The sequence below is a fragment of the Salvia hispanica genome, chromosome 4 (genome assembly GCF_029641045.1).
Source record: "Salvia hispanica isolate PSC_SH4W2 chromosome 4, Shi_PSC_v1, whole genome shotgun sequence".
NCBI lineage: Eukaryota > Viridiplantae > Streptophyta > Magnoliopsida > Lamiales > Lamiaceae > Salvia > Salvia hispanica.
Window position 1 is genome coordinate 45,095,133 of NC_142695.1, and position 15,876 is coordinate 45,111,008.

The following is a 15,876-nucleotide window of genomic DNA, read 5'->3' on the forward strand; positions in this document are numbered from 1 at the left end:
GTAGTTTAATTCCACAGGCAAGAGTAAAATAAAAATTGTTCATGTCCCCTTGGTAAAACTTAGATTGAGGATAATATTGTGCTGTCATTGTTGAATTATTAAATTGTTCTTTTTTGAACCTTTTGTATAGACACGTTAGTTTCCATTTTTAAAAGAAGAAATATTATGGTTGCTCAATGTTCAGTCAGTCTCAACTCCTTACAATCAATTGCAAAGATATCTGATTATGTACACATTATCTAATTGATGATTGATGCTACGATTTTACTTTAATATAAATAATTTCAATCTTTGTTTTGTCGAAAGTTGGGGGATTGTGTGCTCATTAGAACTATTAAGATAAGCTGATTAAGTAGTACTACTGTAATACTATTGAACCAGAAAATAATAATGTACCTAATTTTAAATTTCTAAACATAGATTTAATTAAAGAATCAAATAGATCTGGTTCGTACAACCATGGAATATATAGTATTTGTCTTTTTTTTTGTTTACATATTTTCTTTTGCAAGGAACACAGTTGAATACTTTGTTCGTGATATAATATATCTTAATTTTTGTTGACAAATAATGACGTCGATTTATTGCCCTTTTCATAATTTAATAGCCTCGTTCAAAAAAATAAATAAAATAACATTTCAATAAAATTCAAAATATTAAAAATATTATATTCAAGAAAATTCGAGAAAACTATGTTCAATTTTCAAAACTGATGGGAATTCTTGGCGACATAATATCATAATATGGATATTCTTTTGAAAAGTATTGCGACACGTCTTAATTATTTTTATTAAGAATATTCTCACTCAAAATTATACTTGTAAAGTTGTTGTAAATTTGGTAGTACCACATTCCTAGTTAAGTGCAAACTTTATGCGAATGCTACTTTTCCAGCTCCCATTTAACCCATATATTATTAGTGTTTTATGCCGTCTCCGAACATTTACGTCAAACTCAAACGCATATTTAAGTGTACGTCACATCAAAATGTAGTTTTACTCCAACCATTTATACCATATTTAAAATTTATACTATTTTTGAATTTTGTCTCACAAATTTTTTACAGTAACACCATATTTGATGTTATTTCACAAAAAATACCAAAAATGAGTTTGAGTTTAGTATATGATTGGAGAAAATTTCTATACCAAAATTCATTTTTGGAGTACGGTCAGAGATAGTCTTAATCTTACATGGTAGTTAATTTTACATTCAAACATTAAAAGTTGGTTAAATTGCAGGAGTAATTGCTTTATTTCACTACTTAACTTGACTAATTAATAGTAGTAGTATTTATTTTTTTAATTTTTTTTGTGATTTAACTACTACGAACCTCGCAACCTTAGTACTATAAAGATTTGCCCAAATTAATTTTGATATAAAATCACCGTAATTGTATTTTATACTTAATTGATAGAGTAAAAAAAAATAGAAACAAATAAAAAAAGGGTAGTATGGTCATTTGGAGTTAAGTTAAAATTAAAAAACTAAGCGAAAGTGGTTCAGAAAGCACTAATGGCGGTACGAGCTTGCCTGTGTGAGAGAGAGATAGAGTGGGATATTCGCTTCACGGAAGCGGATATATCAGTTCCATAAATCCAGTAAACACAGCCAGCAGCAACCATCACAAATAAACACGAATCTCTTTCTTGTATTTCCTTTTCCTTTTTTTCTTTTTGTGTACCAGAGAAAAGGGACAATCTACTCCATGTTTAGAAGTAAGAATGGATTGATGGAGGGGATTTGGAGGGTGTCTTACTGGCCTCTCTAAATTCCCTTATACACCATTTCTCTTGTTTAGCAATTCGTAGTTACAGTTTGCAAAATAAGTAGACAAGATTAGTGGAGAAGGTAGGAGAAGTTCTTTGCTTGAAATTGGAGCTGTGGGCTTGCTTTTTGTTGATCAGGGAATAATGGTGATGGAGGTTTCTTGATTGGAAGCTGACATCAGGTACGCCTTTTTTGTGTCTGTGTATTGGAGATTCTAGTCTTGTTGTATTTTTGTGTTATTATGTTTCTTATCTATGGCTGAGTAGTTAGAATGTTTCAAGATTAGATTTTTTTTGTTTTTGTTTTCTTATTTGTTCAAAATTAAGTGATTTCAGAATGACTTCTCGAGGTTGGATTTGGAGGATGGAATTTGAACTATTTGATCTTTAATCTGCAGCCGAGTAGTATAAAAATTCCAGTTTTAGTGCTTACCTACCTCATAAAGAATTTAGGGGGAAAACAAAAAGGAATAAAGAAAAAAGTTTACTTTGTAGTTTGTATGAACAGTTCACCTTGTGGAAGAAAACACCAGCAAAAGATGATGATTTATAATCAAGATTTCTTATAACGTAATCGTATTGAATTGGTATTTCCATTGCTGAAATCATTGATGATACTGATACACGTTAGAAGTGTTTATTCATATTGGGGCTTTTCTCTTTCATGTTGCTTGCTTGACCTGTCAATGTTGACAATCTGGTTGTATTTGAACTTTTGTTGTTTAAAATTTTCTGTTAGTATCAAATACAGTGGTATTTCAGATGAGATTAAATGAACTTTAGCAATGCAACAGTTGATCAATTACAGTGGTATTTCAGATCATAAACCCTTTTGTGGCTACCAATGCTGGTAGGAAAATGTAAATGTAAAAAGAAAATGATTGAAATATTTTTGGAAACCTAACTTTTGGAATATCTCATATGATATACTTATGCCTTTTCCTTACTCTTAGCTTATGATGCTAATTGCTGTTGTTTGTTAGCATCTTGTGATGCTAGAAAAATAACATTTCGTCATATTTTGTTTACTTAACCTTTTTTGTGTTGTTCTTTATTGTCTTTATATTGATTCGTAGATCATACTAAACTTGAAAGAAAGTGTACTTGATAAATGTTAATATGAGAAGAATGTTTTATGTAGTATACATATATTGTGTATATGTATATTGCTTTGTTTTTTTTATCTAATTGAAATGGGTTGAATTTCTGCAGGTTTCTTGGTGATACTGATTAAGAGGCAAGCCTTCCTTGTCTTTCGTAGTCATAGTTATCCTCGGCCCAAGTTGAAAACCAAAAGAAATATTGGGCGTGGACATCAAGATTTCAAGCAAGGACTATCTCCTAGTTTAGTTGGATCATTCTTCCACGTCATTTGGCATCAAGTGATGCTATAACTGGGCGAATTGGAAGGGGGTGGATCTTATTTGGTTTGGCAATCTCTACTTGGCAATATAAGTGATCTTGTGGAGGAGTGTGTTAAATTTGATCACCATCCTTAATGCCGGTAAAAATTCTCGCTTAGTCTCAAGACAAGTGATTTGGAATTCGTTACCGAGTGCGCTCTTCAATCCTTCCACAAATTTCAACCCACTAAATTTGCTGGTGAAACTTTTCATCCACTCTTAGGGCAAATCTTCTTTGGCATTCCGGAGTCTTAGAACTCCATCTATCCCTATATTATAGGGGCAAATCTCCTTTGGCATTTGGAGTGTTTCCACTCCTTTTATCCCACCATAAACCTCCCTTCATTGGGCAAATCTCCTTTGGCATATTATCTCCTCTAGCGGAGGTAATTTTATCTATATATACATAAATTAGAGGCATTCTAGTTTCTATCGAGCTAGGCTTCTAATCCCTGTTTAAAGATCACTTCGTCTGCAAAAGGTTACCGGTTGGAGCTAGATCTCATACAGCTGCAAAGTAATTCAATCGGTAAGATTATCTTTTACATTATCTTATTGCATCATTTGTTTCCTTCAAATAAATAAAATTTATGTAATGTGGAGTGTAGGTTTGTTATTGTTTGTGAGGCTTTACTGAGGTAGTTCAAGTAGTGTAACGTAGCTAAAAGAATAATGTTAGATATTGGAGCTATAGTGTATAATATGCTAGATAAGTTTTTCCCATGAGGAGGGCCTTTCGGTTATGTTAGTTGATAGTTAACTCAAGTATTTGTTGCTCCAGGAGTTGGCATAATGGATTCGCTACGTAGCGATTTCGACAGCTTCAGTGAGAGCAGCAGTTCGGAGGATCAGGAGGACATTGAGTTTCTGTATGGTCCACAAGCCTGCAACATTTTCTCATCGCTTGAAGAATCGATCCAAAAGATAGACGATCTTCTCATGTTCGAGAGAGGGTTCTTGAATGGGGACGTAGTTTGCTTGGTTTCAGATCCATTAGGACAAATGGGAAAGGTTGTCAATGTGGACATGATTGTGGATTTGGAAAATATGTTTGGTACTAAAACACAAAACGTTGATTCGAGGCATCTTCAGAAGATACAGTCGGTTTCTGTTGGGGACTGTGTGATATACGGTCCGTGGCTTGGGAAAGTGGACAAGGTTGTCGATCGTGTTTCCATCCTGTTTGACGATGGTACAAAGTGTCAGCTGAACGCCGAGGGTCCTGAGAGGATCGTTGCTCTATCTCAAGATTTCAGTGAAGATCTGCCGTATCCATTTTATCCTGGTCAAAGAGTTCAGGTTGAGTCATCTGTTCCAAGATCCACTCGCTGGCTGTGTGATATTAGAAAGAACAAATACGAGCAAGGCACCATCTGTGATGTGGATGCCGGGCTCGTGTATGTTGATTGGCTCTGTTGTGCCGTTTCAAGTGATGAGAAGGGACCTACTCCACCATGTTTGCAGGATGTGAAGAACTTATCCGTGCTGCCTTGTGGTCAGACGAATTGGCAGCTCGGTGATTGGTGCGTTCTTCCGGTCGAGCAGAGCCTGCCGTATTCTTATGCATCGGGGCTGCTCAAAGGTTCAAAACCATCGGAAATGTTTGTTGGTAAAGGGGACACGAGAGCTAATTTCCAGAACATCGCTGTTATCGTGAAGACGAAGACTAAAGTCGATGTGCTTTGGCAGAACGGGAGCCAATCGCTCGGTTTGGACTCGTGTCTGCTCTACCCTGTGAATATTGTTGACGCTCATGACTTTTGGCCTGACGTATTTGTGTTGGAGAAGGGAACAGTGGATGATGACTCTCAAGTTACCAGGCCCCAGAGATGGGGAGTCGTTAGAAGTGTGGATCCAAAGGAACGAACTGTGAAAGTGAGTTGGTGCAAGTCCTCTCCGGATCGGATCGGCTCCAAGGAAGAACAAACAGAGGAGGTCGTGAGTGCTTATGAGTTGGTCGAACACCCCGACTATTGCTACAGCTTGGGTGAGGTAGTTTTTAGTGCCGAGAAGGGCATTCTTGATCTCTCAAACAGAGATTCTCCGGACCTGACAATACCAAATGTGCACACGGGAGAAGGAGAAGATTTGGGAGCTGTGGAAAACAATGTAGATCAGACAGTATATCTCAACAAGACGTTCCTATCTCAGTTTGGGACTGTCGTTGGCCTCAAACACGAAGCTATACAAGTGCAATGGGGCACTGGTGCTGTTACTGAGGTATCCTTCTTTAATGCTATCGTGTTTGTAATTATCGATTATTCCCATCTTGTTAGATGTTTTCTGTTGTTTGCTCCAAATTCCTTCTGCTGAATATTCGCAATTTGTTATAGGTCGCACCATATGAGATCTATAGAGTCGACAAATGTGAAAGCGTAGCTGCTTCTGTGCTTGGTGACGAAACTGCTCAAACTCCGATTGAGGAACTTCCGTTGAAGAACCAAATTTCAGGCCAGAAGTCAAAGGTATGCCCTCCTTTGGTCTCATTCTGCTATACGGTCTCATTCTAGTGCTGACTAAACGGAAAATTATGCAGAATGTATTTGGTCTCGACGATGACACTGCAAAAGACCATGGCTCACATTCTATTTCTCAAGTTGTGCTGGGGGCTCTGACACGTGTGACGTCAAGCCTACTCGGGACTCTGGGTACGTCTCTGTATAGTGGATATAGATGCACATCAGAAGTTGGCGACGCTCCACACGAGGAGGAAGCACTCGAACTTTGCAGGTTGAACCTCGATGCCCAATTTCCAGCTGAAGATGATATGGAAACGCCTGAAAAGATGACTTCACTGCAGACCACACGAGCTAACGATGATATCACTTTGCCCTCTGGCAGCGAGCGTTTGGGGTTGTTTAGGCGGTTTGACATGGTTAATGATTGCTCAGACCACCACTTTGCCAACGAGTCTGGGATGAACCTGCAGTCTCCTCAGGTAACCATAAGAATCTCTTTTTTATGTTATAATACCAATACGTGTTTGTCCTTCTCTGCCTCAGTGTTTTGGTATATATTTCAGATGAAACGAAGCTGGTTAAAGAAGGTTCACCAAGAATGGAGCATTCTTGAGAAAGACATTCCTGGTGAGAATTTTACCTCGCCGTGATCTATATCTCTTGTATTCGGTATTAGAGCCGTTCCATTCAGTTTCTAATAGTAAAGGAGCAGCAATGTTAGTTTTTGAATTGTTTTTTCATATTTGAATAAACGAAAATTTGAAAAAAATGTGAACAGAAACGATCTATGTGCGTGTCTATGAGGAACGAATGCAGTTGCTCCGAGCTGCAATTGTAGGCTCTGATGGGACCCCATATCACGATGGATTGTTCTTTTTCGACATCTATCTTCCCCCAGAATATCCTAATGTGCCACCGGTATGTAGGGCTCTCCAATAATTATTTTAAACTAGTCACCAATGAAATATTATGTGATGCTTATAAGCACAAGATTGTGCAGATGGTTTACTACAATTCTGGTGGACTTCGCATCAATCCCAACCTGTATGAATCGGGAAAGGTCTGCCTCAGCCTCCTGAATACATGGACGGGATCCAAGAGTGAAGTTTGGAATCCAGCATCCTCAACTATCCTTCAGCTCTTGCTCTCTCTCCAGGCCCTTGTCCTCAATGCAAAGCCTTATTTCAACGAGGCTGGATACGACTCGCAGGTGGGGAAAGCCGAGGGTGAGAAGAACTCATTCAGCTACAACGAGAATGCATTTCTCGTCAGCTGCAGGTCGATGATGTTCCTACTACGCAGGCCTCCAAAGGTAAAAACCATTTAACGAAGGCGAGATTGACATAAAACAAGTTTTCATAGATGCAGGGGTCAGATTTGTATCATTTTCGAAGTTAACTCTCGTTTTATCTGAAAAATGAACAGCATTTTGAAGCGCTTGTGGACGAGCACTTTAGAAGCCGGTGCAAGAATATTTTACTGGCCTGCAAGGCATACATGCGAGGTGCTCTGATAGGGAACCCATTTGAGTGTGGAAAAGGTGATGAGGAGGTTCAGAGAGGAAGCTCAACAGGCTTCAAGATATTGCTCGCGAAGCTCTACTCCAGGCTCGTCGAGACCTTCTCTGACAAGGGCATCGACACCTCTGATTTCTTGGACCAGGTTCCATGATAATCTATCTACCTATACCTTGAAATTATGGTATGTTACTATTGTTGGTATATGATTGTGTGTGCTATGTAATGTAAATGAATATGTATAAGTGGGGTTGAATAAGTTCATTCTACATTACACAGACTACAGAAACTGAGACATAAGTTTCGCTGATTGTAATATAAAAAGGGGCTTGTAATGTACTGCTACGTATGGATCCATTGTGATTTGTGAAAATTATGAAATTGAATGAATATTTAGCTAAAATGAAACTCCATGTTCTTAGAGTGGATGTTGTGGAGTGCCGAGTGAGGAGAGAAGGACGAGGAAATAGGCTGTCGCGGCTATGAAGCTGGATGATCGTGTAGCCACTTGCATTAGCATTCAACATCTGCACAAAATCACATACATTTTGCATTTTAAAGATAAAGATGATATATGGTTAGTAGTTATTAGTTAATTCTAGGAATTTATCATCTATTCTAAGAATATTTAAAACAATGGTAATGATTAAGAGACTTAGTCTTTGCCATGATAGCGGTTACATTCAAATTTTATACTCCCTCCGTCCCATAAAAGATATTTAACTTTATTTTTTAGTTTATCCCACTAAAGATGTCACATTTCCATTTTTAAAAAAGTTATCTTTCACATTAATATAAATATATATTTCTCTCTCCACTTAACTAACAAAACAAAACTTCCTAAAATCTTGTGTTGTTTCACAAGTGTGACATCTTTTGTGGCACGTAGGGAGTACTTATTATTATTATTATTATTATTATTATTATTATTATTATTATTATTATTATTATTTTGTGTGTAGATATTCTCACCCATTATCTATTAATTTTTTTAAAAAAATCAATTCTTTATATTTATTTGAAAAATGCAACAAATCATTCATATACTATACCTTTGGTGGGTGTTTAGTTATGTTGCAATATTAACATTAATAAAAATAAAAGTAACAATAATAATTGATAATCCAATAATAATAGTAATATTAATATCAATGTAATAGTAATAGTAGTAGTAATAATAATAGTTATTGAAGTTGTATACAAGTGAGACTTTTATTTTCCTAATTTTTTTCTATCAACTTTTCTTAACATTTCTTTAGACTCCTAATTGCGGACGGAGGGAGTACTATATGACTACAAAATGATGTTATTTTTGACAAAAATGTGACAATTAATGTATTTTAAGGTCCATATGATTATAACATGATATCTTCCCTAAATTATAAAATCCTATTTCGAAACAAACACACCAATTTGTCACAAATTAGTGCAAAAAAATTTCTCCGACCAACCTATCAATCCAAACCCTACCGCCTTGCTACCCTGCACATTCACATGTCCTGTACCGGCTCCTGCGCCAGCCTATGTCGAATGGCTACACTGGTATGCCTCAGCCTCTTCACCAAGGTGCCATGCCTCCGGTGGGTTTTCTCTCTATTTCCGATTGAACCTGTTTTTGGATATATCAGTTGTGTGTGTCTGTCTTAATTTGGATGATCTGCCTTTAATTTGTACTGTAATAAAATTGGGCTATTAGCTGAATCATCTACCATGATCATTTTGAAGCTCCCTATTGATTTGATTTCATGGGCCAGGCCAATAAGTGTGCTGCTACTATGCTTTATAAGTATTTTATAATCTGTTAACAGAAAAAACATAAAGGCATATTGGGTATGGAGGGGAACGTGTTAGCCAGATGACAGGATGTTTTCTCCACAGCTTCATTCCCTCACACTTGAACACTTTTTTGTTGATTTCTTTTGATTTTTCCCCTCCAATCTGAAAATGGTTCTGGTTTTGCTTCTCACTGAATACGCTGTTATGGTAGTGATAAGACTGTTTAGCCCTTTTACGGAATATTAATCGAGTGCAGCTATGCCTCTCATTCAAGGTATCACAATGTCGAATGAGAATTGGAAAGGTTTTGGATTTTGTGAATTTGAGTCGGCTGAAGGAGTTCTTCGGTCATTGCGACTACTTAATAAGCTAAGAGTTGTTGGTTTCTATTAAAGCATTTTTCTGTTTATATTTTTCTTCAACTTTGTCGTGCTAGCCTTCACCATTTACATGCTGCCTCATGCCACAAATTTCTCTCCTGACATTACAAATCTTGTATGACTTGTCGACATTTTCTTGTTTTTAGTTCATGTGCTACATATTTTTAACTAGTTACTCATACATGTGTGCGTCTTCTATCCCTCCCAGCTACATGTTAATCAAACAACTCGGAAATATATCTTGAGCGTTTCTGACAAAGAGGAACCAAGAGAGTCAAGCTCGGATACTGACAAAGCTGTTAAGTCAACTGAAGAGTCTCTAAAGCCTTCATCAGATGAACACAATAAGGATAACAGTGAGATGAATAAGGAAAATCCAGAGGCTGGCAGTTTTGGCCCTGTAAGTCTGTAACTGATGAAGACAGGGATGCAGATCGTGATGTTTCTGAGTATATTAGACGAACGGCTTAAGAACAAACCACTTCCTCCTCCACACCCACAAACGGTACGTAACTATGTTAAACCTACCTGATAGTCTAACTCTGACTTTTATTTCCATGACACATTAGTTGCCCCGGACACTGATGCAATGCTTAAAACAAAAGAGAAAAAGAGGATGATAAAACAGCTGAGAGTGTACCATCTAGTGAACCTGATAGAGCTGGAACAGGTTCTCCCGATAGGAGTAGAAGGTATGACAGGAACAGGGATAGAGACCGTGATCCAAGATGAGAAAGAGAGAGAGAACTTGAAAGATATGAGAGAGGGTTGGAACATGACCGAGCAAAGAGGGAGGAAGATAGAGAAAATAGGAGTCACAAAGATGAAGGGAGGTATAAACTGCATGAAAAAAGGAGCATTGGCAGAAGAGAGAGCGAGAAAGAGCGAAAGATAGGGGTCATGAAAGGAAATGGGAAGTTGTGGACCAAGAACGTGATGGTGATGATGGATATGGAAAGAAGAGGAAATACAAGGTAAGTGATGAAGAGAGAGAAGGAAGAGGAAGAAATTGAAGAAGCTAAAAATAAGAGCTGAAGAAGAACAGGAGGTTCTAAAATCAGAAAGTGTTCCACCGGCTAATGGATTTTAGAAAGCTATCTTACTAAATGAGACCAATGCTGAAAAGCAGGGTAAGGTTGATCAGACCTTTGAGCTCAAACCAAGTCCCAAGACTTATGAAGGTACTTATTCTTCTGGCTTAACTCATGATCGTATTTCAGTATGGGGCTCTCCACCTTTAGACTCACATATACTTTTATCTAATTCTGCTTCAGATGTTCGGCAAAATAGCAATGTGCCAACTAAAAAGTTGGGATTCGGGCTCTCATGGTCAGGAAAGCGGACGAGGATGAGGATGCACACAAGGAAAAGAAGATGTGACATTTTGTCCCAATTGATTACTCAGCTCTATTCAATCTTCGATGGCGGAAGCCCCATCAGCCAATATGGCTGTCGCAGAAGAATTCGCGAAGCGTATTTCAACTGTTAATCCACAGAGCCTGATGGAGAAAAAGAAAAAAAGTAGATCCTAGATAGCCTTATGGAAAAAAAGGAAAAAAAGTAGACGTTCTCATGAGAGACTGCCAGCGCGACCGAGATAAACATGAGGAAGAGAACAATAGCCTCATGTATGGTATAATTTTTTTAAAAAAAATACAAGGTGGCTTTTATGATTTAAATATTGCTAAAGATTTAAAACACATGCGTAATTAAGATGCATTTAGGATGAAGTAATGATGCATTTGGATAAATTGACAAATGTCATCAAGATCAACAAACTTAACAAATGACCAAACGTGTCACCATGATGCAAAACATTATGTGAAGCACAAGTTTCCATAGCAAAACATTATGTAAGCAAAAAAATCGAATTGGGATTATTCATTTCGAATTGGATAGCACTTACCTACAAGAAAAGACCCCATCTGCTTCCTTGCGGATGACAAGGAGGTCCTCAGTATCCAGCTTGTTCAAGCATAGTTGAGTGAAGGCATTCCACATCTCCTGTGACCCATGCACTTTATACAGTTCATCACTGGAGAACGCCCCTTCGGCAACCTCGGACAGCACCAATTGGATTGGATACAGCACACGATTGATAGTCCGGCTCCCGAGCCCGGCAGCGGCGGTAGGAGAGTGGTCTCGTACGCCGGTGCAGCTGGTGCAGCCGGTGCAGCCAGTGCAGCCAGTGGCACCAGGGCAGCCGATGGCACCATGGCGGCTGGTGGCACCAAAGCAGGCGGCGCATCTTCCGGAGGCACCAAAGCAGGCGGTGCAGCTTCCGGAGGCACCAAAGCAGGCGGCGCGACAGTGTCTTCTTTCCTGCATGTTAATTCACATAATTCAGAAATAAGCGAATCTCTCTCCTGCTATTCAACAAGTAATTCAGAGCCTCCTAATCACATTAACATCGACTGTAATTAAACAGGTCATAATCTATAAGATTCACGTATTAACATCGAGTGTAACTAAACATATCAAATTTATAAGATTCGCGTATTAACATCGACTGTAATTAAACCGATCATAATTTATAAGATTCACGTAAACGTAAACGCGATCGATTAGAACCTCCTAATGAATTTAACTTCCGAGTTAGTTAAAGCTACCGCACTAATAGAACCTCAGATTCACGCAAATCATAATTGGAGTTATATAATCTAAAACGAAAAATGCTAATAGAACCGCTTCCAATCTAAAATTAAGATTCACCGCGTCGATCAGAGTACCAATAGAAATTCAACATTAAATTGAAGTATTCACGTAAACGAAGCAATAGAAGCTCTGTATCTAAAAAATCACCCAAATTCAACATTAAATTGGAGTATTCATGTAAACGAAGCAATAGAAGCTCTGAATCTAAAAAATCACTCAAATTCAACATTAAATTGGAGTATTCATGTAAACGAAGCAATAGAAGCTCTGCATCTAAAAATCACCCAAATTCAACATTAAATTGGAGTATTCATGTAAACGAAGCAATAGAAGCTCTGCATCTAAAATTTCACCCAAATTCAACATTAAATTGGAGTATTCATGTAAACGAAGCAATAGAAGCTCTGCATCTAAAATTTCACCCAAATTCAACATTAAATTGGAGTATTCATGTAAACGAATGCAATAGAAGCTCTGCATCTAAAAACTCACCCGGTCATGGTGATGATTTGGTGTGATGATTTGGATTTGGTGTGATGATTTGGTTTTTCTCTTCAATCGTGTGCAGAGCTTAACTTTTGTGTGCAGAGCTTAATTGGAGAAGAGGTTTGAACACATTATATAGTTTTAAAAATTGGAGGGAAACCGCCAGCTGGCTCTTAATTGCAAGCCTCTTAACTCTTAATCTCATCTCATCTCAACTAATCAATCACACTTTGTGCTCCGGAATGGGATTCAAGCTCTTTGCTTTCACCATCCTTGGCTGGTAAATTAAATAACCACTAAACTAAAATACAATTTATTTTAAAATCATCTTTGTTCACTCTTTCTTTCTGCAATTGAAGTAAAACAATCTAATAATGAAGTCCGTAAAACGATCTAAAAATAAATTCATTTGCAGTTCGGATTTTAATTTCTTCATTCAATACAATCTTATATATAGATTATATTCGGTATATGATTTAATTGATTAAGTCTTGTAATTTTACGGTGCATGGGGTGTTATTGGCTTGACTTTGGCTTGACTTTGGCTTTCATTTGGCAACTATACACTCTTTAATAGTAGTACTGCTAAAGTCCACCATTGGTCCTTTATATTTGTCCTAAAAAACTCTTTAGTCCTTTACATTAAATTTGTTAATTTTTAGTCCCAAACAATCTGATTTGTTCCAAGGTTAATTATTCCGTTAAAAAATTTAATAGTGAAACATATTTTGATCAAATTTGTGACTTAATTTTGAATCTAAATATATTGATCTGGTTAACATAATGATACATAATATGGTTAATTAGTTTAATTAGATTCAAAATTAAGTCACTTATTTGGTCAAACCATGTGTGATCATTAAGTTTTTAACAAAATTGTTAACTTTGGACCAAAATATATTTATTTGGAAACAAAAGATGACAAACTTATTGTACATGACTAAAAAGTTTTTTTTTAAGGCATGTAAGGGACCAATTTTGGACTTTTATCTTATTTGTGCCACTCCACGAATCTCCCAAGATGGAATCCGTTACAATAGATACGTGCAATTAGCTAGTGCAGCTTTTGGTATGTCGATATGAAATACTGCTATTTTAGTATGCAATTGTAATAGGCTATGCAATTGTAATACATTTTAGTATTTTATTAGGTGAAAGACTATCAGCGTCTTTTCTTATCATGCACCGCTCTAATAGGACTTGCGTGGCGCTGATCGCGATCGGGCCGCCGATCAGCGCACTATTGTGAATGCACTTACTCCATATATACAATTAAAAACACGAGATCTCATTCTATGGCACACCCTTATTTTTCATGTTATGTATACACATGACCGAAATTCGAACAAATGACTAAATGTGGTCATAACATGAAATCTTACATATAACTTCTAAACTTCACAAACCATTTTGTTATCAATCAATGAATTTTACTCCTTATATTAACTTTGACAGATCTGTCAAACTAATCTGCTATAAAGAATATCAGTATCTAATATTCACGTTTTCTTCAATTTCTTACATGCTATCGAAAATATTGAGGAAGATGTTATTATATTCGTAAGTTTGCCGAACCTGCAAAAGTAAATAAGTTACTAAATGTAAAAAATTATATGTTCACATTGTGAGCGAAAAATAGGGAGTATGTACTACAAAAATATTTAAAATAAATTTACCAAACCCACAAAAATATAGTACTATAAAATTACTAAACGTTCAAAATTTTATGTTCTTCCTAATAAATAATTAATGACTGAACATTGCTAATTCCCATAGTTTTGAGCGAAAGAAAATTTGGGGTATAATGAAATGTGCTATGCAAACTCTTATAGTGAGATCGCTGAAGAGGGGTATATGGGACCATAACTTCAGTGACTTTGGAGTAGATAAGCAGTTGATCCTTAATAGCGAACAACAAGTCACCATTGACGAAAACTTTGAGTGGGAGAATAATATGTGATAATCCTGGTCGATCAACAACTGGTATTTTGGCAATGGTATATTCTCTCATCCAAGAATTCGAATCTTGATAGTTGTTCATCTTCCAAATATCAATATGCTCTCCATGATTTGTTTTATCGTACGACCATAGCTGATCATTCAAAACACATAGTCGTTGTGCACCATATGTATTAATGGAATATCCATGTTGGCGAGGGGGAGGGGAAAAACTGGTAAAGACCTCGGTTTCAAGATCAAAGCAACAAATCACAAAATTACCCTCGGAATCAGTTGCAAACCAGTGAAGATTTCCATTAAAAAATAAAATATAATCAAGCCAAAGTCGAGTTTGGAAGTTTTCAGACAAGCCTGATTTGTCAGGCAATCTAGTTGTTGTTGCTTTGATACTTCTCCACAAGACTCCTCCTAACGTATATAGGTAAGAAGACCTAGATTCATCGACACATAAAATCTTATATTGACCGCTTAATTTGCTTACTCCAAACCCAAATAGGCACTTCTTTGGCTGAGGAGGAAGCTCAACATATTCACAAGTAATTGGATTGACTATGAAAAGAGTATTATGATGATCATCTAATCCATCCCACAACAAAAGCAAACCATTAACTGAATCAATTATAAGACGATGGTAGCCAAGAATTTCACGCGGAGATGGCAAGCGGAATCGGACAAGGGGCTGATAGGCCTCATCGCAAACTGCATACCCAATCTCGTCATGATGAAGGAAGGCTATACCTGATTTTGGATACGATTGGATGAGATTGCGCCATAATTTACAAACACATTTGTACCTGGCAATGCTTCTGATAGGAAGTCTGCCCAGAATCTCTACCCATATTTCTTGGGATAGATACAAATCTTGCTCCTTCATTATAACGCAAAAATATAAATAAAGTATCAAACCAGAGGAAATTAAATCAGTTCAGGGTTTATGAAGTATAGGAATTAGGGATTGAAAGTGAGAGTTGGGAAAATACTAGTTTATGAAAGGACTAGTACATATTTATACTATAAGCCTACATTTAAATCAAGTAGAATCCTAACAATATGGAAATAAATCTTAAATATATATAATTAAGTAAAATAAAGATCGAAATAAATCATAAACATAAGGAAAATACAAATTTATCACTAGCGTCTCTGTATCCAACATGTAAATTCCAGTTCAAATATCTTATAAACATTTAATGTTTCCGTCATTCCTTTTATTTTTAAAATTTGTCAATGTAGAGATCTTTAATCAAAACTTACCCTATATAGTACTATCTATTTATTTGATTTTGTCATATACGGTTTTTATTGATTATACTTTTCAAAAATAGTAAATCACCAAGTTTGAAAAAATTATAATCATCCCATATTTTTGAATTTGGCAGGCAAAATCGATACAAATATGTCAACCAGAATATTTATGTAGACAAGACGTCGTCCAATAATACTCTGCTAAATAAATCATCACGTTTAATTAA

General features: G+C 36.6%; 2 protein-coding genes and 1 pseudogene across 3 annotated transcripts; 2 read left to right on the forward strand and 1 right to left on the reverse strand.

Moving 5' to 3' along the window:
• Window positions 1-1,506: 1,506 nt before the first annotated feature.
• Window positions 1,507-7,556, forward strand: PHO2 (phosphate 2). Its single transcript, XM_048090757.2, has 9 exons — window positions 1,507-1,951; window positions 2,982-3,701; window positions 3,954-5,392; window positions 5,506-5,637; window positions 5,709-6,110; window positions 6,195-6,258; window positions 6,410-6,549; window positions 6,632-6,943; window positions 7,057-7,556. Exons 3-9 carry the CDS (start codon window positions 3,965-3,967, stop codon window positions 7,300-7,302), a joined length of 2,724 nt encoding a protein of 907 aa, XP_047946714.2. The 5' UTR covers window positions 1,507-1,951; window positions 2,982-3,701; window positions 3,954-3,964; the 3' UTR covers window positions 7,303-7,556.
• Window positions 7,557-7,682: 126 nt separating this feature from the next.
• LOC125193095 (uncharacterized) lies at window positions 7,683-10,983 on the forward strand (annotated as a pseudogene). Its single transcript, XR_016137504.1, has 3 exons — window positions 7,683-8,728; window positions 9,513-10,485; window positions 10,579-10,983. The product of XR_016137504.1 is annotated as an uncharacterized LOC125193095 (transcript).
• A 147-nt stretch (window positions 10,984-11,130) lies between these two features.
• Window positions 11,131-12,539, reverse strand: LOC148929271 (uncharacterized). The gene is made up of 2 exons (XM_089069510.1): window positions 12,452-12,539; window positions 11,131-11,626 (listed from the first exon to the last, which is right to left on the reverse strand). The coding sequence occupies exons 1-2, from the start codon at window positions 12,457-12,459 to the stop codon at window positions 11,275-11,277; spliced, it is 360 nt and encodes a 119-aa protein (XP_088925636.1). The 5' UTR covers window positions 12,460-12,539; the 3' UTR covers window positions 11,131-11,274.
• Window positions 12,540-15,876: the final 3,337 nt, after the last annotated feature.